Below are 18,882 nucleotides of genomic sequence, written 5' to 3'. Positions count from 1 at the left end.
CTTTTACTGCTGCTGTGTTGCGGAGTTGTCATAATAAACATCATTGACTTTTATCTAAGTTGTCGTGGTCACGCCTTCGGGCAGTTATTATTCATGTTACTTACATGTCCAGGGGTCTGATACAACCTCCCAGGTTCCGGTACATCTCAGCCCCTACAACTGAGGCTGCCTCCCGTCAGCTCAGGCCCTCAGTTGTGACAGATCAGTTGAAACAATTTACTCAATCTAAATTCAGCTAAAAATCCTACATTGCTTAAACTTCACAATAATCTGTCCCTACCAAAACAATGAAATTAAGCTTACATATTAGTATAAAATGATTCTACGTTTTATAATTACCTTCCCATTCCAGATCATTTCCATTGCCCAAAAACTCCAATGAATCTGTTTCATCTGGAGTCTCAATATCATCTACATTTATATCCAGATCATCTGGTGTATCTAGGAAGTCATCAGAAAGGACAGAGCCCTCACTCTGGTCCAGTGAGATGTTAATCTCCGGAGCTACAAGTGTTTTCCGCTTGCGATGGGAGTCACTGACGTTTAGCGTGCTTGGCGGGGCTGCATACAAAAACATGGATAAATGTAAGAACACTTGTACACTGCCAGTAGGAAGTAGCATAACATTCTATCACTGGAACCAATAGCAGAATTTGGAATGCCAGTCCATTATACAGAGGTTCTTGTACTGATCTTCTAAGCACTAGGGAAGTGAGGTTAGTTAGGGGGTGACAAATATACTATTCAGCCCTGTTGGACATTGAATTGAGAACATAATAGCTTTGCTGTATATGTTTTGGCCCCACTGTATACTCAGGAGGGAAGAGTGGTGGCCTTGATAGTGGATATACTGGCATCACTCATTTCCTGGCCCTGTAGTCACCACAACTGTGGTACTTCCACCACTGCCTGGGGGCATCACTTGTATTGCAAGGTACTGTACTTACAGGAGGTAATGTCTTCTGTGGGCGTGCCAAGGGTATCCATTCCATTGTCTTCAGGGAGAGGCCTGTGGGATAGCAATACTTTGTACATATTAGTAAGAAATGATGCAACATATTAGTTAATTTAGGAGTGTGCACATTTAAAAAATAAATGACTAACATAACCATCCTTAGATGCATACCTCAATCTATTATGACGTCAATGAAATAATTGAACAAATACTAAACTTATATATAAATTTTGAATGGCATATGTGTAAACACATTTTCAATAAGAAATAATAAACTCATAAAGTGACTGTATAATGTTGTGGCTCTAGTAATGGTCCATGTATAGACACTAGAGGGGAATTCAATGCCATGCAACCACCCCCGAAGTGCCGCCTAAAACAGTTGGGTCTTGACTAGAGATGAGCGCCTGAAATTTTTCGGGTTTTGTGTTTTGGTTTTGGGTTCGGTTCCGCGGCCGTGTTTTGGGTTCGAACGCGTTTTGGCAAAACCTCACCGAATTTTTTTTGTCGGATTCGGGTGTGTTTTGGATTCGGGTGTTTTTTTCAAAAAACCCTAAAAAACAGCTTAAATCATAGAATTTGGGGGTAATTTTGATCCCAAAGTATTATTAACCTCAAAAAACATAATTTACACTCATTTTCAGCCTATTCTGAACACATCACACCTCACAATATTATTTTTAGTCCTAAAATTTGCACCGAGGTCGCTGTGTGAGTAAGATAAGCGACCCTAGTGGCCGACACAAACACCGGGCCCATCTAGGAGTGGCACTGCAGTGTCACGCAGGATGTCCCTTCCAAAAAACCCTCCCCAAACAGCACATGACGCAAAGAAAAAAAGAGGCGCAATGAGGTAGCTGTGTGAGTAAGATTAGCGACCCTAGTGGCCGACACAAACACCGGGCCCATCTAGGGGTGGCACTGCAGTGTCACGCAGGATGGCCCTTCCAAAAAACCCTCCCCAAACAGCACATGACGCAAAGAAAAAAAGAGGTGCAATGAGGCGCAATAAAAAAACCACGGTTAGGTGGTATATATTATAATAATAATACAATTATGGATGGACGGACTGCCTGCCGAGTTCCGACACAGAGGTAGCCACAGCCGTGAACTACCGCACTGTACACTGGTTGATAAAGAGATAGTAGTATACTCGTAACAACTAGTATGACACTATGACGGTATAAAGAAAGAAAAAAAAATACCACGGTTAGGTGGTATATATTATAATAATAATACAATTATGGATGGACGGACTGCCTGCCGACTGCCGACACAGAGGTAGCCACAGCCGTGAACTACCGCACTGTACACTGGTTGATAAAGAGATAGTAGTATACTCGTAACAACTAGTATGACACTATGACGACGGTATAAAGAATGAAAAAAAAACCACGGTTAGGTGGTATATATTATAATAATAATACAATTATGGATGGACGGACTGCCTGCCGACTGCCGACACAGAGGTAGCCACAGCCGTGAACTACCGCACTGTACACTGGTTGATAAAGAGATAGTAGTATACTCGTAACAACTAGTATGACACTATGACGACGGTATAAAGAATGAAAAAAAAACCACGGTTAGGTGGTATATATTATAATAATAATACAATTATGGATGGACGGACTGCCTGCCGACTGCCGACACAGAGGTAGCCACAGCCGTGAACTACCGCACTGTACACTGGTTGATAAAGAGATAGTAGTATACTCGTAACAACTAGTATGACACTATGACGACGGTATAAAGAATGAAAAAAAAACCACGGTTAGGTGGTATATATTATAATAATAATACAATTATGGATGGACGGACTGCCTGCCGACTGCCGACACAGAGGTAGCCACAGCCGTGAACTACCGCACTGTACACTGGTTGATAAAGAGATAGTAGTATACTCGTAACAACTAGTATGACACTATGACGACGGTATAAAGAATGAAAAAAAAACCACGGTTAGGTGGTATATATTATAATAATAATACAATTATGGATGGACGGACTGCCTGCCGACTGCCGACACAGAGGTAGCCACAGCCGTGAACTACCGCACTGTACACTGGTTGATAAAGAGATAGTAGTATACTCGTAACAACTAGTATGACACTATGACGACGGTATAAAGAATGCAAAAAAAACCACAGTTAGGTGGTATATATTATAATAATAATACAATTATGGATGGACGGACTGCCTGCCGACTGCCGACACAGAGGTAGCCACAGCCGTGAACTACCGCACTGTACACTGGTTGATAAAGAGATAGTAGTATACTCGTAACAACTAGTATGACACTATGACGGTATAAAGAATGAAAAAAAAACCACGGTTAGGTGGTATATATTATAATAATAATACAATTATGGATGGACGGACTGCCTGCCGACTGCCGACACAGAGGTAGCCACAGCCGTGAACTACCGCACTGTACACTGGTTGATAAAGAGATAGTAGTATACTCGTAACAATTAGGATGACACTATGACGGTATAAAGAATGAAAAAAAAACCACGGTTAGGTGGTAGGTATATAATAATAAATAATACAATTCTGGTCGGACGGACTGCCTGCCGTGTGCCGACACAGAGGTAGCCACAGCCGTGAACTACCGCACTGTACACTGGTTGATAAAGAGATAGTAGTATACTCGTAACAATTAGGATGACACTATGACGGTATAAAGAATGAAAAAAAAACCACGGTTAGGTGGTAGGTATATAATAATAAATAATACAATTCTGGTCGGACGGACTGCCTGCCGTGTGCCGACACAGAGGTAGCCACAGCCGTGAACTACCGCACTGTACACTGGTTGATAAAGAGATAGTAGTATACTCGTAACAATTAGGATGACACTATGACGGTATAAAGAATGAAAAAAAAACCACGGTTAGGTGGTAGGTATATAATAATAAATAATACAATTCTGGTCGGACGGACTGCCTGCCGTGTGCCGACACAGAGGTAGCCACAGCCGTGAACTACCGCACTGTACACTGGTTGATAAAGAGATAGTAGTATACTCGTAACAATTAGGATGACACTATGACGGTATAAAGATAAAGAATGAAAAAAAAACCACGGTTAGGTGGTAGGTATATAATAATAAATAATACAATTCTGGTCGGACGGACTGCCTGCCGTGTGCCGACACAGAGGTAGCCACAGCCGTGAACTACCGCACTGTACACTGGTTGATAAAGAGATAGTAGTATACTCGTAACAATTAGGATGACACTATGACGGTATAAAGAATGAAAAAAAAACCACGGTTAGGTGGTAGGTATATAATAATAAATAATACAATTCTGGTCGGACGGACTGCCTGCCGTGTGCCGACACAGAGGTAGCCACAGCCGTGAACTACCGCACTGTACTGTGTCTGCTGCTAATATAGACTGGTTGATATTTAAAGAGATATTAGTAGTATACAACAATACTATACTGGTGGTCAGGCACTGGTCACCACTCCTGCAGCAAAAGTGTGCACTGTTAATTAATATAATTGTACTCCTGGCTCCTGCTAACAACCTGCAGTGCTCCCCAGTCTCCCCCACAATTAATTATAAGCTTTTAATTTATACATTGATGACTGTGCAGCACACTGGGCTGAGCTGAGTGCACACAGACTGAGTCACACTGTGTGACTGACTGTGCTGTGTATCGTTTTTTTTTTCAGGCAGAGAACGGATATAGCAGAGAGAAGTGAACGGATATATTATATTAAATAAAAGTTAACTAGCAACTGCACTGGTCACTGACTGTGGTAAACTAACTCTGTCTGCGACTCTGCACAATCTCTCTCTATCTAATCTATCTATCTCTATTCTAATGGAGAGGACGCCAGACACGTCCTCTCCCTATCAATCTCAATGCACGAGTGAAAATGGCGGCGACGCGCGGCTCCTTATATAGAATCCGAGTCTCGCGATAGAATCCGAGCCTCGCGAGAATCCGACAGCGTCATGATGACGTTCGGGCGCGCTCGGGTTAACCGAGCAAGGCGGGAAGATCCGAGTCGCTCGGACCCGTGGAAAAAAAAGTGAAGTTCGTGCGGGTTCGGATTCAAAGAAACCGAACCCGCTCATCTCTAGTCTTGACCAGTATATTTGCTTATTTTTCCTTGCTTGAAGTGCACAGGAAGATTGGTGAAGACTGCCTTCAGTCATAGATGGTAATGTGCACAGCTGGACACAGCTGCAATTGTCTAAGGACATTTGTGAATTTTTGTAAGATACTATTCAATCTGGCTTGCAACACTGACATTACTCATCACAGAGATATTGCTAGCTTCTGAAGTTTTCTCCTATAGAGAATACACTTTAGCCTGCTCTCCACAAAGATCTGCCTATACCTGGGTGGTGTACTAAAGAATAAGTGCTCAAACTATCAGCCTCTATACTTTCACAGTCATTAATACTCAGGAATGGGCAATAACATAGCAATAATAGCACCTTGACAGTCAATATTTGGGTAATATTGACTGATGATAGTGGAGCTGCATTCAAAAAGGCTATGGGGTGGGGGGGTGGGGGAAGGAATTCAACTGCAGGCGAAGATATCCGCCTGGCCAAATCAGTGCAGCATTTGCTGCACTTTACGGCTGGCCAAACTTGCACACAGCTGCTGGCTACTCCACTTTAGTGCAAATACTGTATTCTGCCAGGTATCAAGAGGTGCAAGATACAGTGCCATTCCGGGATTTTGAATGCCGTGGCACCCTTCACCCACAATTGAGTTCCTCCCATAGCGTGACTTTGTATATCACACAAAGTACCCTAGCCACTTTTGTATATTGTATTAACCCTTGTTCATATTGTAAACACACTCCTTGTATTAGCTTAAAGGGACACAAATTAAGTAAATGCATACCCTTTTCATTTCCCTTTCCCCTTCCCTTCATTCTCTCCTATAAAATCCTGGGGATATAGTTTTTATATGATTTTAAACAATGGAATAAAAATTATAGAATTAATCATAATTCACATTTCCAAGCATGCCTCCCCAAAATAGTCTTTTTTTTTTTCTGTTTACTCATAATTGTAAACTGACTCTGAGCGCCACAACAACACGAATATAGAAAAGACTGAACAACACCATACACAGATTGTTGGCTCTTTATATGTGGAAATGCACCATTAATTGGCTAACATATAATTCTGCATCCTGTGCAGAATCAAGCTTCTTTTTGGTACTATGCTTTCCACTATAACAGGAGGTCCCCCTCTGGCATTATGAAAACTAGACTGGAGGGGAGGTGAATAAAATCTTTGAGAGAGATAAATGGGAGAAGTTGTCCATAGCAACCAATCAGCTTCAAGCTATTATTTATCTAGGATAGTCTATGAAAGAAACTGATTGGTTGCTATGGGAAACTTCACTTTATCTCTCTGGAAGATTTGGGAAATGTTTCCCCCAGGCTGGTCATGGCAAGTCTAGTGCCTCTAGTGGGTCAATAAAAAAATAGCACGCCATTCTCAAAGTGGCAGATTCAATTAGCTGCAGGATTTACATTGGAATTATTGCTCCCAGGCACAGGGCCGGATTAACAACTGGGTCGGTGGAATTGCAGCTCCAGGCCTTCATTAAAATAAACCCACCAGAGATTAACAGTGTTTACAGGAAACCTTTCTTTTTTCCTCCTAGGCCACCACATATAAATGCTGCTGGGCCTGCCACTCTGCCCTCCCGTGCCTGCCCAGGAGAACATCTCCATTCTCTCTGAGTCAAGTCCCAGGCATCACAAATTGCGGCTTCATAAGTCCACCCTGCACTGCATAACAGTGTGGGAGTACTGGTGTGGTTGGCTCCACCCCAAGCTGCCGCTCCGGAGTCTCCAGTGTCCCCTGTCATCTCCCGCATCGCTGGGCACTCCCAGGTGCTGTGGCGCGCCATCACCGGGCAACACGGTGAGCCAATGAGGACCTGCCGCGTCACCCATCCCAGGAGACCATGCAGCGGGGTTTTTAACCACTTAACTATTTATTTTGCCAAAAACCGCGCTGAAATTGTCGTTTTTTTATATGAGTGAATTAGGTGAAGAACATGAATTTAACCGTATCCCAAATGATTTTAGTTAAAAAAAAAGAAAAAAAATATTTTTTCAAATTTTTTTTTTTTAAATAGTCCCCCCCCCCCAAACATCGAAACATTGATAAGAAACATTGTGACCATCGGAACATCGCGGCTTTCATTTTGAAAGCCGGGACAGCCTCCAGGAATACAGTGGGGGGTCTGGGGGTGGCTTGGGAGGGTTAATTTACACTCCCCAGCAGTTACCATTGTTTGCAGCCGCTGATGGGGGGGGTCCTGCCGTGCTGACGGATCAGCAGTTATCGGCAGCACGGCAGACTAAAAGGTAGAGTGCAGGGAGGCAGAGGGACCTTCCGGTCCCTCTGATAGCAGCAGCGGAGGGAAGTTTCCCTTCCCTGCCACTGCTAACACTCTCTATCTGACTGGTCACATCCTGTGCGACCAGGTCAGATAGAGCACTTGCAGGCATGATCGCATCTGATGTGACCATGCCAGGCAAGTGGTTAAATGTCCGTGATCAGCGGAGCAGGACGTCGGTGGAACAGGTAAGCCCTCAGTGAGGCTCTCTCTCCCCATTGCCCCCTTTCGTCCCCATTACACCACCACCATTGGCGCTAGGCCAAGGCCACATTGTTCTCCCACACCATTAGGCAGGCCGCAGGCCTGGGCTGCAGAGGGCACTAGGCCCACCATTGTTACCCACGCGGTTAGGCAGGCCACAGGCCTGGGTTGCAGAGGGTGCTAGGCCCCAATTGTTTCACATAGTTCTGCATTGGTTTCCATTATTTTGGATTGTTCCACATTGCCATGTACTGTTTCACATTGTTCTGCATTGGTTTCTGTTATTTTGTATTGTTCCACTTGCTGTGTAGTGTTTCACATTGTTCTGTACTAGTTTCCACTGTTTTGCATTGTTTCACATTGTCGCACATTGTTCTGCATTATGTTTTGCATTATTCTGCATTGTCAGTGGGCCTTCCACAGTCAGGCCCCCATTAAAGGTAGGCTGTGGGTAGGGCACCGTTCCTATTTGCTGTTTGTGGCTTATTCCAGGTGCTGAGATCGGGACCCCCGAACCATCAAGGGGACAAGCATATATCTAGTGAGGATAATTTTTTTTAGTCTGTTTCTGGGTCATGCGTGACCCATCCCCCCTCCCCTTGGGCATTTCCGTCCGGGATGCATCCACCGTGCCTCGCATACGGGTGTAACCGGTCATCAGAGGACACAAGTGCCAATGATGACTATCCTCTTATTCTAGTGGAAGTCACTCAGGCTGGTTTTCCCCTGTTGCCCTACCAGAAACTGCCGCCCTTCTCTTTCCAGACAGGACAATATCTGGCCGGGAGGTGAGCATGGTTCTGGAACCATTGTTGGCCCGAAGACAAGACCACAGTCGGCCGGAAGGTGGGTGTGGTTCCAGGAGCATCATCAGCCTGAAGGTAAGAGAAAGTGGAGGGTGAGGTGAGTAACCACCTGCGCTCGCACGACCATCAGCGCATACCCCCGCCCCCCAGTACTCTTACAACACCCCTTAGGAACCAGCTCACCAGTGGCTAAGTACTGTGGTCTGGGCCCTCCTCCTCCCTCTACCCAGCTGACCTCACCTCACGCTACTGCTGCTGTGCAACATAGTGTGCCCACAACAGGGGGTGATGCACTGCCTGGCCCTCTCGCTCAGTGGCAAACGCAGGATTTTCCTGGGGGGGGTTTCCGTATGTGTGTGTGTATATATATATATATATATATATATATATATGTATAGATAGATAGATAGATAGATAGATAGATAGATAGATAGATAGATAGATACCAGGTGTAAGAGACCAAAAAGCTCTCAAATGAGGGCACTCACCAGTCCAATAGATTAAAAGGCTTTATTAATTCATCACAGTCATCAGTACGGTGTCGACGTTTCGACCTATAAGGTCTTTTTCAAGACAGTCACCAAAGACATCCAGACAGCATGCCAGCTACCAGTAAACTCACTATGCCTGCCGGGCATTAATAATTAATAAAGCCTTTTAATCTATTGGACTGGTGAGTGCCCTCATTTGAGAGCTTTTTGGTCTCTTACACCTGGTATATGTGAAGCCTTTTGGGGCTATCTTGAGGAGCACCCCTAATTTATGGACCGATTGATGGGAGTGCGGACTTTTTCAGGAATTATATATATATATATATATATAGATAGATAGATAGATAGATAGATATACACATACACATATACACAATGTATACTTACAAACACACATATAGTATACACACAGTACACACACACAAATATAGTCACACATATAGGGTTTACATACTGCAAAAAGAAACTAACCAAATATAAAATCTTATTTGCCAGCACCTGCAGAGTACATTCACACTAGCACACAGTACATACACAAACCGCAATCACTTTCACTGTGTTTTCCAAGGCTGACCGCCGGACTTCAATAGCAGATGGCTTGCTAGCGGAGCTGCTGCTCCTGGGCTTCCGCAGGAGCAGCTCCCTCAGCCATCTGTATCGTCGGTGAAGCAGAGAGCTCTGCCGTTCAGAGCTCTCTGTATGCTCAGCAGCTCCTCTGATCGCGGCAGCTCGTTTCTGATCGCGGCTGCGGGCAGCCAGCAGCCAGTGCAGAGACGGAGACAAGGCTGTCTCCGTCTCTGAAAAATACATGTGGTCTCTCAGGGGGGTTTCTGGGTACTCAGAAACCCCCCCCCCCCCCCCCCCCTGCGTGCGCCACTGCTCTCGCTGGTAATGTCAGGTTTGCTGAGGTTTCCTTACAGGAGGTTAATTGTTGCTGCAAAATAGTGCTTGGAGACCAACAACCCACTCTCCACTCACACTGGCCACTTTCTGCATCACTGTACCTTACAAGCAACATTCCTGCATGGCTGGGATGAAGATTGCAGGAAAGGTAGGAGTGAGGAGGAGGAGAGGGGTGGTAAGTGAATATGCAGTTACAGATTGGATGTAGTGGTGACAGGATGTGTAGTAAAATATGAGGTCTAAAAAGATCATGATTTATATAATGGGTCATGGGAAAGCACTATTGATATAATGGGCATGGGAAGGGCATTATTTATATAAATAGGTGTGCATGGAGGGGGCACCGCAAATAGCGATGCAAGGTAGGGGGCGCTGTTGCCGGCACTTGCCAATTTTATGTTTTAATTACTTTCACTTGCAGCTTCCCCCCTTTTTGAAGCCCAGCATCTCCTCACTGCCCCTGTCTGCTACCCTGACCCCTTCTGTTGCTAATACCTATACAAATTCATAAACTCAACTTGAGATTTCTTTGTTGAACCCATTTGGGTTTGAAACATGTAAGTGGTGTGACGGAGCGGTGTGGCTAAGCTACCAGCCCTCTGTTGGGGACTCATTGCCCCTGGACTAGTTGAGGGATTGAGGAGTATCCAGAACTTCTTGTAGACCCCTAAAAAGATCTTAAAATAATTTAAATTAAATTGTTTTTAAAATCTTATCAAATATGTCTGCACTATTGATATCCCTTTCAATTTATTTTTATCAAAATATATTTATTGGGGTTCTTTTTCACAAAAAGTATACTCGAAGTATTAAAGTGCAATCAATTTTGTATAATTACATTATAATGTAAAATCATTGCGTTGATAAGTGGAAAAAAGAGTTGACTGAAGTTATCATACAGAAATGACTGTCATATAAAGTAAGCGAGTGAGACACACAATCCCATTACTTAATGTTCACATAGAATATCAATAGGGATCTTCAGCTCCGGGCCAAAGTTCGTCCAGGTATGATATAATCAATGATATCAGCATCTCCATTAATACTACGAGTGTGTTAAAAGAGTAAACTATAGGAATAGTTGGCAAAAATACAATGTACATATCAATAAAAGAACAGTAATCAATAATATAAAAAAATAACTAAGTTATAACATTAAAAGAAAGTGGGAGAAGAAAATACAGAAAACAAGGGTGAACACAGAAGGAGGGAAAGAGGGGGAAATGTTTTGAACATAGGCATTGTATTTGCAAAATACATTAGAGCTGTTATTAAACCACTTAACTGATGATTTTTCCCTTCAAAACTCTTAATAACATTGGGTTTTTTTACATTTATTTTATTTAATAAAGTTTAAAAAGTATTTTTCTAAATATTTATACATTATATTATGCACATCTACAGAATGGATCTCCTTATCAATAATGGGGGGACAGGGTGGGACGGCGCAGTCGCATGAGATCTGACCATGCCAGTTAAGTGGTACTTAGACAATATGTTAAAGAGAGGCATTTAGACTGTCATAGTTAAACAAGTGGTAAAAAGTGGGAGGATGGTGTGACTAGTTTCAAAAATTCTCCCTGAAAACCACAGCAATAATGTTTCCTTTATTTTGAAATATAAATACCATTTTGTATTTTCAAATATATTAAAAATCTGTTTTTTTTTGTATGATCTGGCAGTGTATCAATAAAGGAGAACCAAATATGTTGAAAGGTTGTAATACCTTTTTCAACATTAGGGAGCGTGTAGTATCTACCTAAATACATGGTTTTAAGAAGCATGCGGTAGACCATATAATCTGGGTGGTGAACGGTGTATCCACTGTGTCAACATTACTTTTTTGGCAATAGTGACCAATACAATTAAGAAAGGACTGAGCTTGGTGATATCATCCCCTAGAGCCCAGTTTTTTAAATTAGCAAACAATGCTGCAAAATCTAATTACACTTTTAAATTAAACGTGGTATTAATATATGAAATAATCTTGTTCCAAAACTTTTTGATTGCTCCACAAGACCATACATTATAAAATAAGGTAGCTGAGCCTATGAAATGTAAGCTCTATGAATGAATTGTACATGGGTTTCTTGTAAAGAAACAGTGAAGTGCTTTCAATGCAGTCTCATGGTTTTTAAACAAGATCAGTTCATTGTTTAAGGAAGGAACATCATTCTTCCATAACCCAGTGACATGAGTCCACAGTTTGGGGGAGTTCAGTTTGACTAAATCTTGATAAAGGTATCTAGTTTTATATTTAATTTGTTTAACGAAAGACAAGAAAGACATCAGAATCGTCTTCTTCAGGAGTAGACAAGGCATTAGGAAGCGACTCCAGGTAGTGCTTAATCTGAAGGTATGCAAAGAAATGGTGATTATTTAGATTATATTTAGTTTGCAATTCAGAAAAAGAAAGAATCTTGCCTCCAGGGTCAAAAACGTCAGCAGTGTTTCTGATGCCCTTTGTCTTCAGTCTAAGGTAAGTTAGATTTTCTAGCCCTGGTTTAAACAAAGGGTTGCCCCGAAAGTGGGATCACCAAGTGTGGTAGGACTCTCTAAAAAAAATATTATTAAGTACAGTGTTAGGGTCTCCTGCTCTGTGCTGCCACGTCGTCATGGCAACCGGGAGACAAGTGCTAGCGGAGTAACCTGAGCGTAGCTGATACTCCGGTTCGGGTCTTTTGCTGTGCAGTGGTTACAGGCTCTGTGCACGGCAGGGGATCCGGTGCTGGTTTTTGTGCTCACAGTCTGTGAGGTCTGAGTGGGGCGTGGACAGCACCTGCTATATAAACCCTCTTCTCAGGTTAGGCAGATGCTGCTGAATCTTTGTTGGTTAGTCAGTTCCTGAAAGCTAGCTAGTACTGTGTAAACTTTGTATTTGTTTGTTGCTTACTGCAAATAGGCCTTGGGATTTGGTATTACACTCTGCCAATCCAGACCTAGCAGTAAGACTGGAGTCAGTCGTTTAACCTGCTGGGGTTCTTTTGTTACTCTGTGAACCTAGCAAGTTTGCGGCTGTATTCTCAGACTTGCCTGCCAAAATCCTTTCTCACTGTGCAAGGTGTTCAGGTGTCAGTTTAGTGGCAGTAAGCTGAACCAGTGCACTGCAAGTGAGGACTAGGATTGTGGAGACTCTCCTTGTGTCTATTATTCCATCTCTGACCAAGGAGTTTACTGCCACACCCGTTGGTAACCCTTTAGGGTTTTGCTGTTGCCCTTAGCAACAGCATTTCAGGTTCTCTACGTATTAAATCACTACATCTCGCTTCTTTCCATCTGAGCATTCCTAATACTAGGGAGACACCCAGTTTCTTAGCCTTTGGGCTTCTCTGTTCACTTTGTGTTTATTTTGTTACCCTATCACCTTCTGTGTATGTAATGTCATATTCCCCAGTCTGTCTGTGAGTTCATTTGTTTTGCATCCCTCACCGTTCAGACACCAGTACATTCCTGCTGGCACTGGTGTGCATAACATATTCAGCAGCCTAATACTCCTGTGGAAATTTTGTGGGAATATGGAGCATACCCCTCAAAATACTTTGCAACAGGTGGTCGATCAGGTGCAGGTCCTGACTCGACAATTTAATGATTTGTCCATTAAAATGCACACCTCGCAGGCCGCTGGCGGAGCTCCCGCAGCAGCAGTACCTTCAGGGGTTAAGGAGCCGAAAGTAAATCTCCCGGATCGTTTTTCTGGAGATCGCTCGCAGTTCTTTTGTTTCAAGGAGAGCTGCAAGCTATATTTCCAGCTTAGGCCTCAGTCTTCTGGGTCGGAGATTCAGCGGGTGGGCATAGTGATTTCCTTGCTACAAGGAGACCCACAGGTCAGGGCATATGGGTTGCAGCCTGACTGTCCGTCGCTTAAAAGTGTTGATGCTTTTTTTACGGCACTGGGCATGTTGTATGATGACCCTGACAAGACGGCCTCAGCCGAGGCTCAGATTTCGATCCTTAAGCAAGGGCGAAGGCCAGTTGAGGTTTATTGTACGGAGTTTCGGAGGTTGGCCCATGATACCCAGTGGAATGACCCAGCCCTGAGACACCAGTACCGAAGAGGTCTTTCTAACCAGTTAAAAGACCAACTGGTACAATATCCCTTGCCTGATAGCTTTGATCAGCTCATGCAGTTATCCATTCGGGTGGATAGACGGCTGAGAGAGCGCAGGCTTGAAAGGGAGACCGAGGTTTCCTTCTTTCCCAAGGGAACCTCAGACTCTGAGGTATTTTCCGAGGAGCCTATGCAGATTGGGGCTACCCACCTCTCCTCGTGTGAGAAGACGCGGAGGAGACAGCAGGGGTTATGTTTGTACTGTGGGAATAAAGGTCATGTGGTAGTATCATGCCCAGAAAAGCCGGAAAACTTCAGGGCCTGAGGGTGATGGGAAATATCCTGTCAGGTCAGAAGTCGGAATTTCCCAAGAAGACTTTTATCATTCCGGTGACCTTGAAGATCCTCGGTCAAACTGTCAAGACTGAGGCCTTTGTGGACAGTGGGGCCGACGGGGTTTTTATGGACCGCCAATTCGCCCTGAAACACTCTGTTCCCTTAGTACCCTTGGCATCGGAAATTGAGATTTGTGGGTTAAACGGGGAACCATTATCCCAGGGTAAAATTACCTCTTGCACTAGCCAGATTTCTTTGTTTATTGGAGCCACACACTCTGAAAAATTGTCCTTTTATGTGACTGTCTGTACTTTTGCCCCATTGGTGTTGGGGTTACCCTGGTTAAGGGCCCACAATCCTCAATCTGACTGGGTCTCTGGGGAGATTCTTAGTTGGGGTACTGATTGTTTCAGGAGTTGCTTGAGCCTTCCAGTCAGGCTTTCGCAGCTAAGTTTGCCAGGATTGCCAGGATGTTATGCAGATTTTGCGGACGTGTTCTCCAAAAGAGTTGCAGAGGTACTACCTCCCCATCGCCCCTATGACTGTGCCATTGATTTGTTGCCGAATGCTAAGCTTCCCAAGAGCAGGTTGTACTCCCTGTCACGTCCTGAGACTCAGGCTATGGCAGAGTACATTCAGGAGAACTTGGCTAAGGGATTTATCAGACCTTCACAGTCTCCAGTTGGGTCGGGGTTCTTCTTCGTGGGTAAAAAGGACGGTTCGTTGCGACCCTGCATCGACTTCAGGGAATTGAACCGTATCACGATTAAAAACTCATACCCACTGCCTCTCATTTCGGTCTTGTTTGACCAGCTTCGTACTGCCACCATTTTTTCTAAGATTGACCTACGCGATGCGTACAATCTAATCCGAATAAGAGAGGGGGATGAATGGAAGACTGCCTTTAATACCCACTCAGGGCATTATGAATATTTGGTGATGCCTGTTGGGCTCTGTAATGCCCCGGCAGTCTTCCAGGACTTCATGAACGATGTGCTCAGGGAATGTTTGGATAGATTCTTAGTTGTATACTTAGATGACATCCTAATCTTCTCCCATTCCCTGGAGGAACATCGGAAGCATGTACGCTTAGTCCTCCAGAAACTCAGAGACCACCGGCTTGGGGCGAAGCTGAAGAAGTGCGAATTTGAAGCTCAGCAAATCGCATTTCTAGGATATATTATCTCCCCAGAAGGTTTCCAAATGGAGGGTTCCAAGGTACAGGCAGTCCTGGATTGGGTGCAGCCCACTAGTTTGAAGGCGCTTCAGCGTTTTCTGGGCTTTGCGAATTTTTATAGACGATTTATCGCTGGATTTTCGTCTATAGTGGCGCCCTTGGTGGCACTCACTAAGAAAGGGGCGGATGTTGCTCACTGGTCTTGTGAGGCCAAAGCGGCTTTTGCCCGTCTCAAAAGGGCATTTGTCTCGGCCAAGGTGCTGCGACACCCAGATCCAGAGCGTCCTTTTGTGGTGGAGGTGGATGCCTCTGAGATGGGTATTGGGGCAGTGCTCTCTCAGATGGGGGTGTCTGATAATCGCCTTCATCCCTGTGCTTACTTTTCCCGTAAATTTTCGCCTGCTGAGATGAATTATGACGTGGGTAACCGGGAATTGTTGGCTATTAAGGATGCACTCGAGGAGTGGAGACACTGGCTTGAGGGGGCTAAGTTTGTGGTCTCAATTCTCACCGACCATAAGAATTTGGCATATTTAGAGTAAGCGAAGCGCCTCAATGCCAGGCAGGCACGATGGGCTTTGTTTTTTGCTCGCTTTAATTTTTTGATAACATATCGCCCTGGGTCAAAAAACATCAAGGCTGATGCGCTCTCGCAGAGTTTTGCTCCAATCCAGGAGACCACCGAGAAGCCATTGCCCATTGTGTCCCCATCATGTATTAAAGTGGGCATTACCCAGGACCTCTTGTCATTAGTCCTTAGAGCACAGGAGCAGGCTCCTCCAGACCTTCCGGTAGGTCTTTTGTTTGTGCCTCCTAGGTTAAGACAGCGAGTGTTCCTGGAATTCCATGCCAAGAAGTCGGCAGGTCACCCGGGTATTGCCAGAACTCGGGAGTTGCTATCTAGGGCGGTGTGGTGGCCCTCGGTGGCTAGGGATGTGGATCAGTGGGTTCGGGCATGTGACATCTGTGCCCGAAATAAGACTCCTAGAGGGGTTCCTGTTGGCCCATTACATCCACTCTCTATTCCATCTAAGCCATGGACCCACATTTCAATGGATTTTGTGGTGGACTTGCCCAAATCCTCGGGGATGACAGCCATCTGGGTTGTCGTTGACAGGTTTTCGAAGATGGCGCACTTCGTTCCATTGGTTGGGCTACCATCGGCCAGACGCCTGTCTGAATTATTTATGCTGCATGTTGTGCGCCTCCACGGGTTGCCACTTGATGTGGTCTCTGACCGCGGATCCCAGTTTGTGGCCAAATTCTGGAGGGCATTTTGTTCCGATCTCCAGATTTCTGTCAGCTTGTCGTCAGGCTACCATCCGCAGTCTAATGGGCAGACTGAAAGGGTGAACCAGTCCTTGGAGCAGTTCCTCAGGTGTTATGTCTCCAAGTGTCAGACTGACTGGGTGGCTCATCTGTCCATGGCGGAGTTTGCCTATAACAACGCGGCTCACTCTGCTACAGGGATTTCTCCCTTCCTTTGTGTGTATGGGCATCATCCTAAGGCCAATTCTTTTGACCCCCTGGACTCCACACCTGGTGGTTCCTCTGTGGTTTCGGTCCTTAGAGGTATTTGGAGGAAAGTGAAGAAAGCCCTTGTGTCTGTATCATTAGTGACCAAAAGGGTTTTTGATAAGTGGAAAAGACCCTGCAGCTTCAAATTAGGAGACTTCGTCTGGTTGTCTACCAAGAATTTGAAGTTGAGACAGCCATCTCATAAGTTAGGCCCCCGGTTCATCGGTCCTTATAAGATCACTAGGGTTATCAATCCGGTGGCATTTCAGTTAGATCTACCCCGTTCTTTGGGTATCAATAAAACATTTCATTGTTCCCTTTTAAAACGGGCGATTAGTAATCCTTCTTCCAGTGGAAGACCTTCCCCTCTTCTGATACGTGGCCAGAGGGAGTTTGTTGTTGAAAGGATTCTTGACTCCAAGATGGTTCGGGGTCGGCTGTCATTTTTGGTGCACTGGAAGGGGTATGGCCCGGAGGAGCGGTCGTGGGTGCGCAGTTGTGATCTTCATGCCCCCAGACTGTTACGCTCTTTCTTCTCGCAGTTCCCCGATAAACCCGGTGGTAGGGGTTCTTTGACCCCTCGTCAGAGGGGGGGTACTGTTAGGGTCTCCTGCTCTGTGCTGCCACGTCGTCATGGCAACCGGGAGACAAGTGCTAGCGGAGTAACCTGAGCGTAGCTGATACTCCGGTTCGGGTCTTTTGCTGTGCAGTGGTTACAGGCTCTGTGCACGGCAGGGGATCCGGTGCTGGTTTTTGTGCTCACAGTCTGTGAGGTCTGAGTGGGGCGTGGACAACACCTGCTATATAAACCCTCTTCTCAGGTTAGGCAGATGCTGCTGAATCTTTGTTGGTTAGTCAGTTCCTGAAAGCTAGCTAGTACTGTGTAAACTTTGTATTTGTTTGTTGCTTACTGCAAATAGGCCTTGGGATTTGGTATTACACTCTGCCAATCCAGACCTAGCAGTAAGACTGGAGTCAGTCGTTTAACCTGCTGGGGTTCTTTTGCTACTCTGTGAACCTAGCAAGTTTGCGGCTGTATTCTCAGACTTGCCTGCCAAAATCCTTTCTCACTGTGCAAGGTGTTCAGGTGTCAGTTTAGTGGCTGTAAGCTGAACCAGTGCACTGCAAGTGAGGACTAGGATTGTGGAGACTCTCCTTGTGTCTATTATTCCATCTCTGACCAAGGAGTTTACTGCCACACCCGTTGGTAACCCTTTAGGGTTTTGCTGTTGCCCTTAGCAACAGCATTTCGGGTTCTCTACGTATTAAATCACTACATCTCGCTTCTTTCCATCTGAGCATTCCTAATACTAGGGAGACACCCAGTTTCTTAGCCTTTGGGCTTCTCTGTTCACTTTGTGTTTATTTTGTTACCCTATCACCTTCTGTGTATGTAATGTCATATTCCCCAGTCTGTCTGTGAGTTCATTTGTTTTGCATCCCTCACCGTTCAGACACCAGTACATTCCTGCTGGCACTGGTGTGCATAACGTACAGAAGGTAGGAGAAGCTTTTTCGGGATATGTAGCAAGGCACCTGGGGAGAACAGGGCACAAGTAGCGGAGTCTAAGGCATACACAGAGTAGGTATCCCTTTCCAGTAGCCAATCCGCACTGTAATGGAAAAATATTAAATATGTGAACTTCAGTAGGTCTGGAAGTCCATGGCCACCATCCAAGCGAGTGTGTAATTTGGCTCTGGAAATTCTATGTTGTCCATTTTTCCAGATGAAATTTTGAAATTCTCTGTATAATTTTTTTTAATATGCTGAGTAGAGATATAAATTGGGAGCATCTGCATCGTATAGAATAGCTTTGGAAAAATTACAGATTTTAATACTGCTATCCTTCCCATTAGGGACAAAGGTAACACTTTCCAGCTCTCTAATAATAATACTCTTCCGATGTTTACTGTCGAGTTCCAGCCAATTATAAACCCCATCTGATCTTGATGAATTATATGCGGGTGGATATATTTTACACTTTCTGCAAAAATTTTAGTAAGCATCTTACAATCAACATTCAATAGTGATATTGGGCGATATGAGC

General features: G+C 44.6%; 1 protein-coding gene across 2 annotated transcripts in view; it reads right to left on the bottom strand.

Annotated features, from left to right (window-relative positions):
- Positions 1-18,882, bottom strand: part of ATCAY (ATCAY kinesin light chain interacting caytaxin) — a 211,236-nt gene that overhangs the window by 79,457 nt on the left and 112,897 nt on the right. For both annotated transcript variants that reach the window (XM_063914851.1, XM_063914852.1), the window contains exons 3-4: positions 948-1,009; positions 340-561 (exon numbers count right to left, since the gene is read on the bottom strand). In XM_063914851.1, coding sequence (XP_063770921.1) covers positions 340-561; positions 948-1,009 — 284 coding nt within the window. The remainder of the gene's footprint in view (positions 1-339; positions 562-947; positions 1,010-18,882) is intronic.

The sequence above is a fragment of the Pseudophryne corroboree genome, chromosome 1, assembly GCF_028390025.1.
Source record: "Pseudophryne corroboree isolate aPseCor3 chromosome 1, aPseCor3.hap2, whole genome shotgun sequence".
Classification (NCBI taxonomy): domain Eukaryota; kingdom Metazoa; phylum Chordata; class Amphibia; order Anura; family Myobatrachidae; genus Pseudophryne; species Pseudophryne corroboree.
The sequence above is the reverse complement of the archived record's forward strand: the minus strand, read 5'-3'. Positions and strand labels throughout refer to the sequence as shown.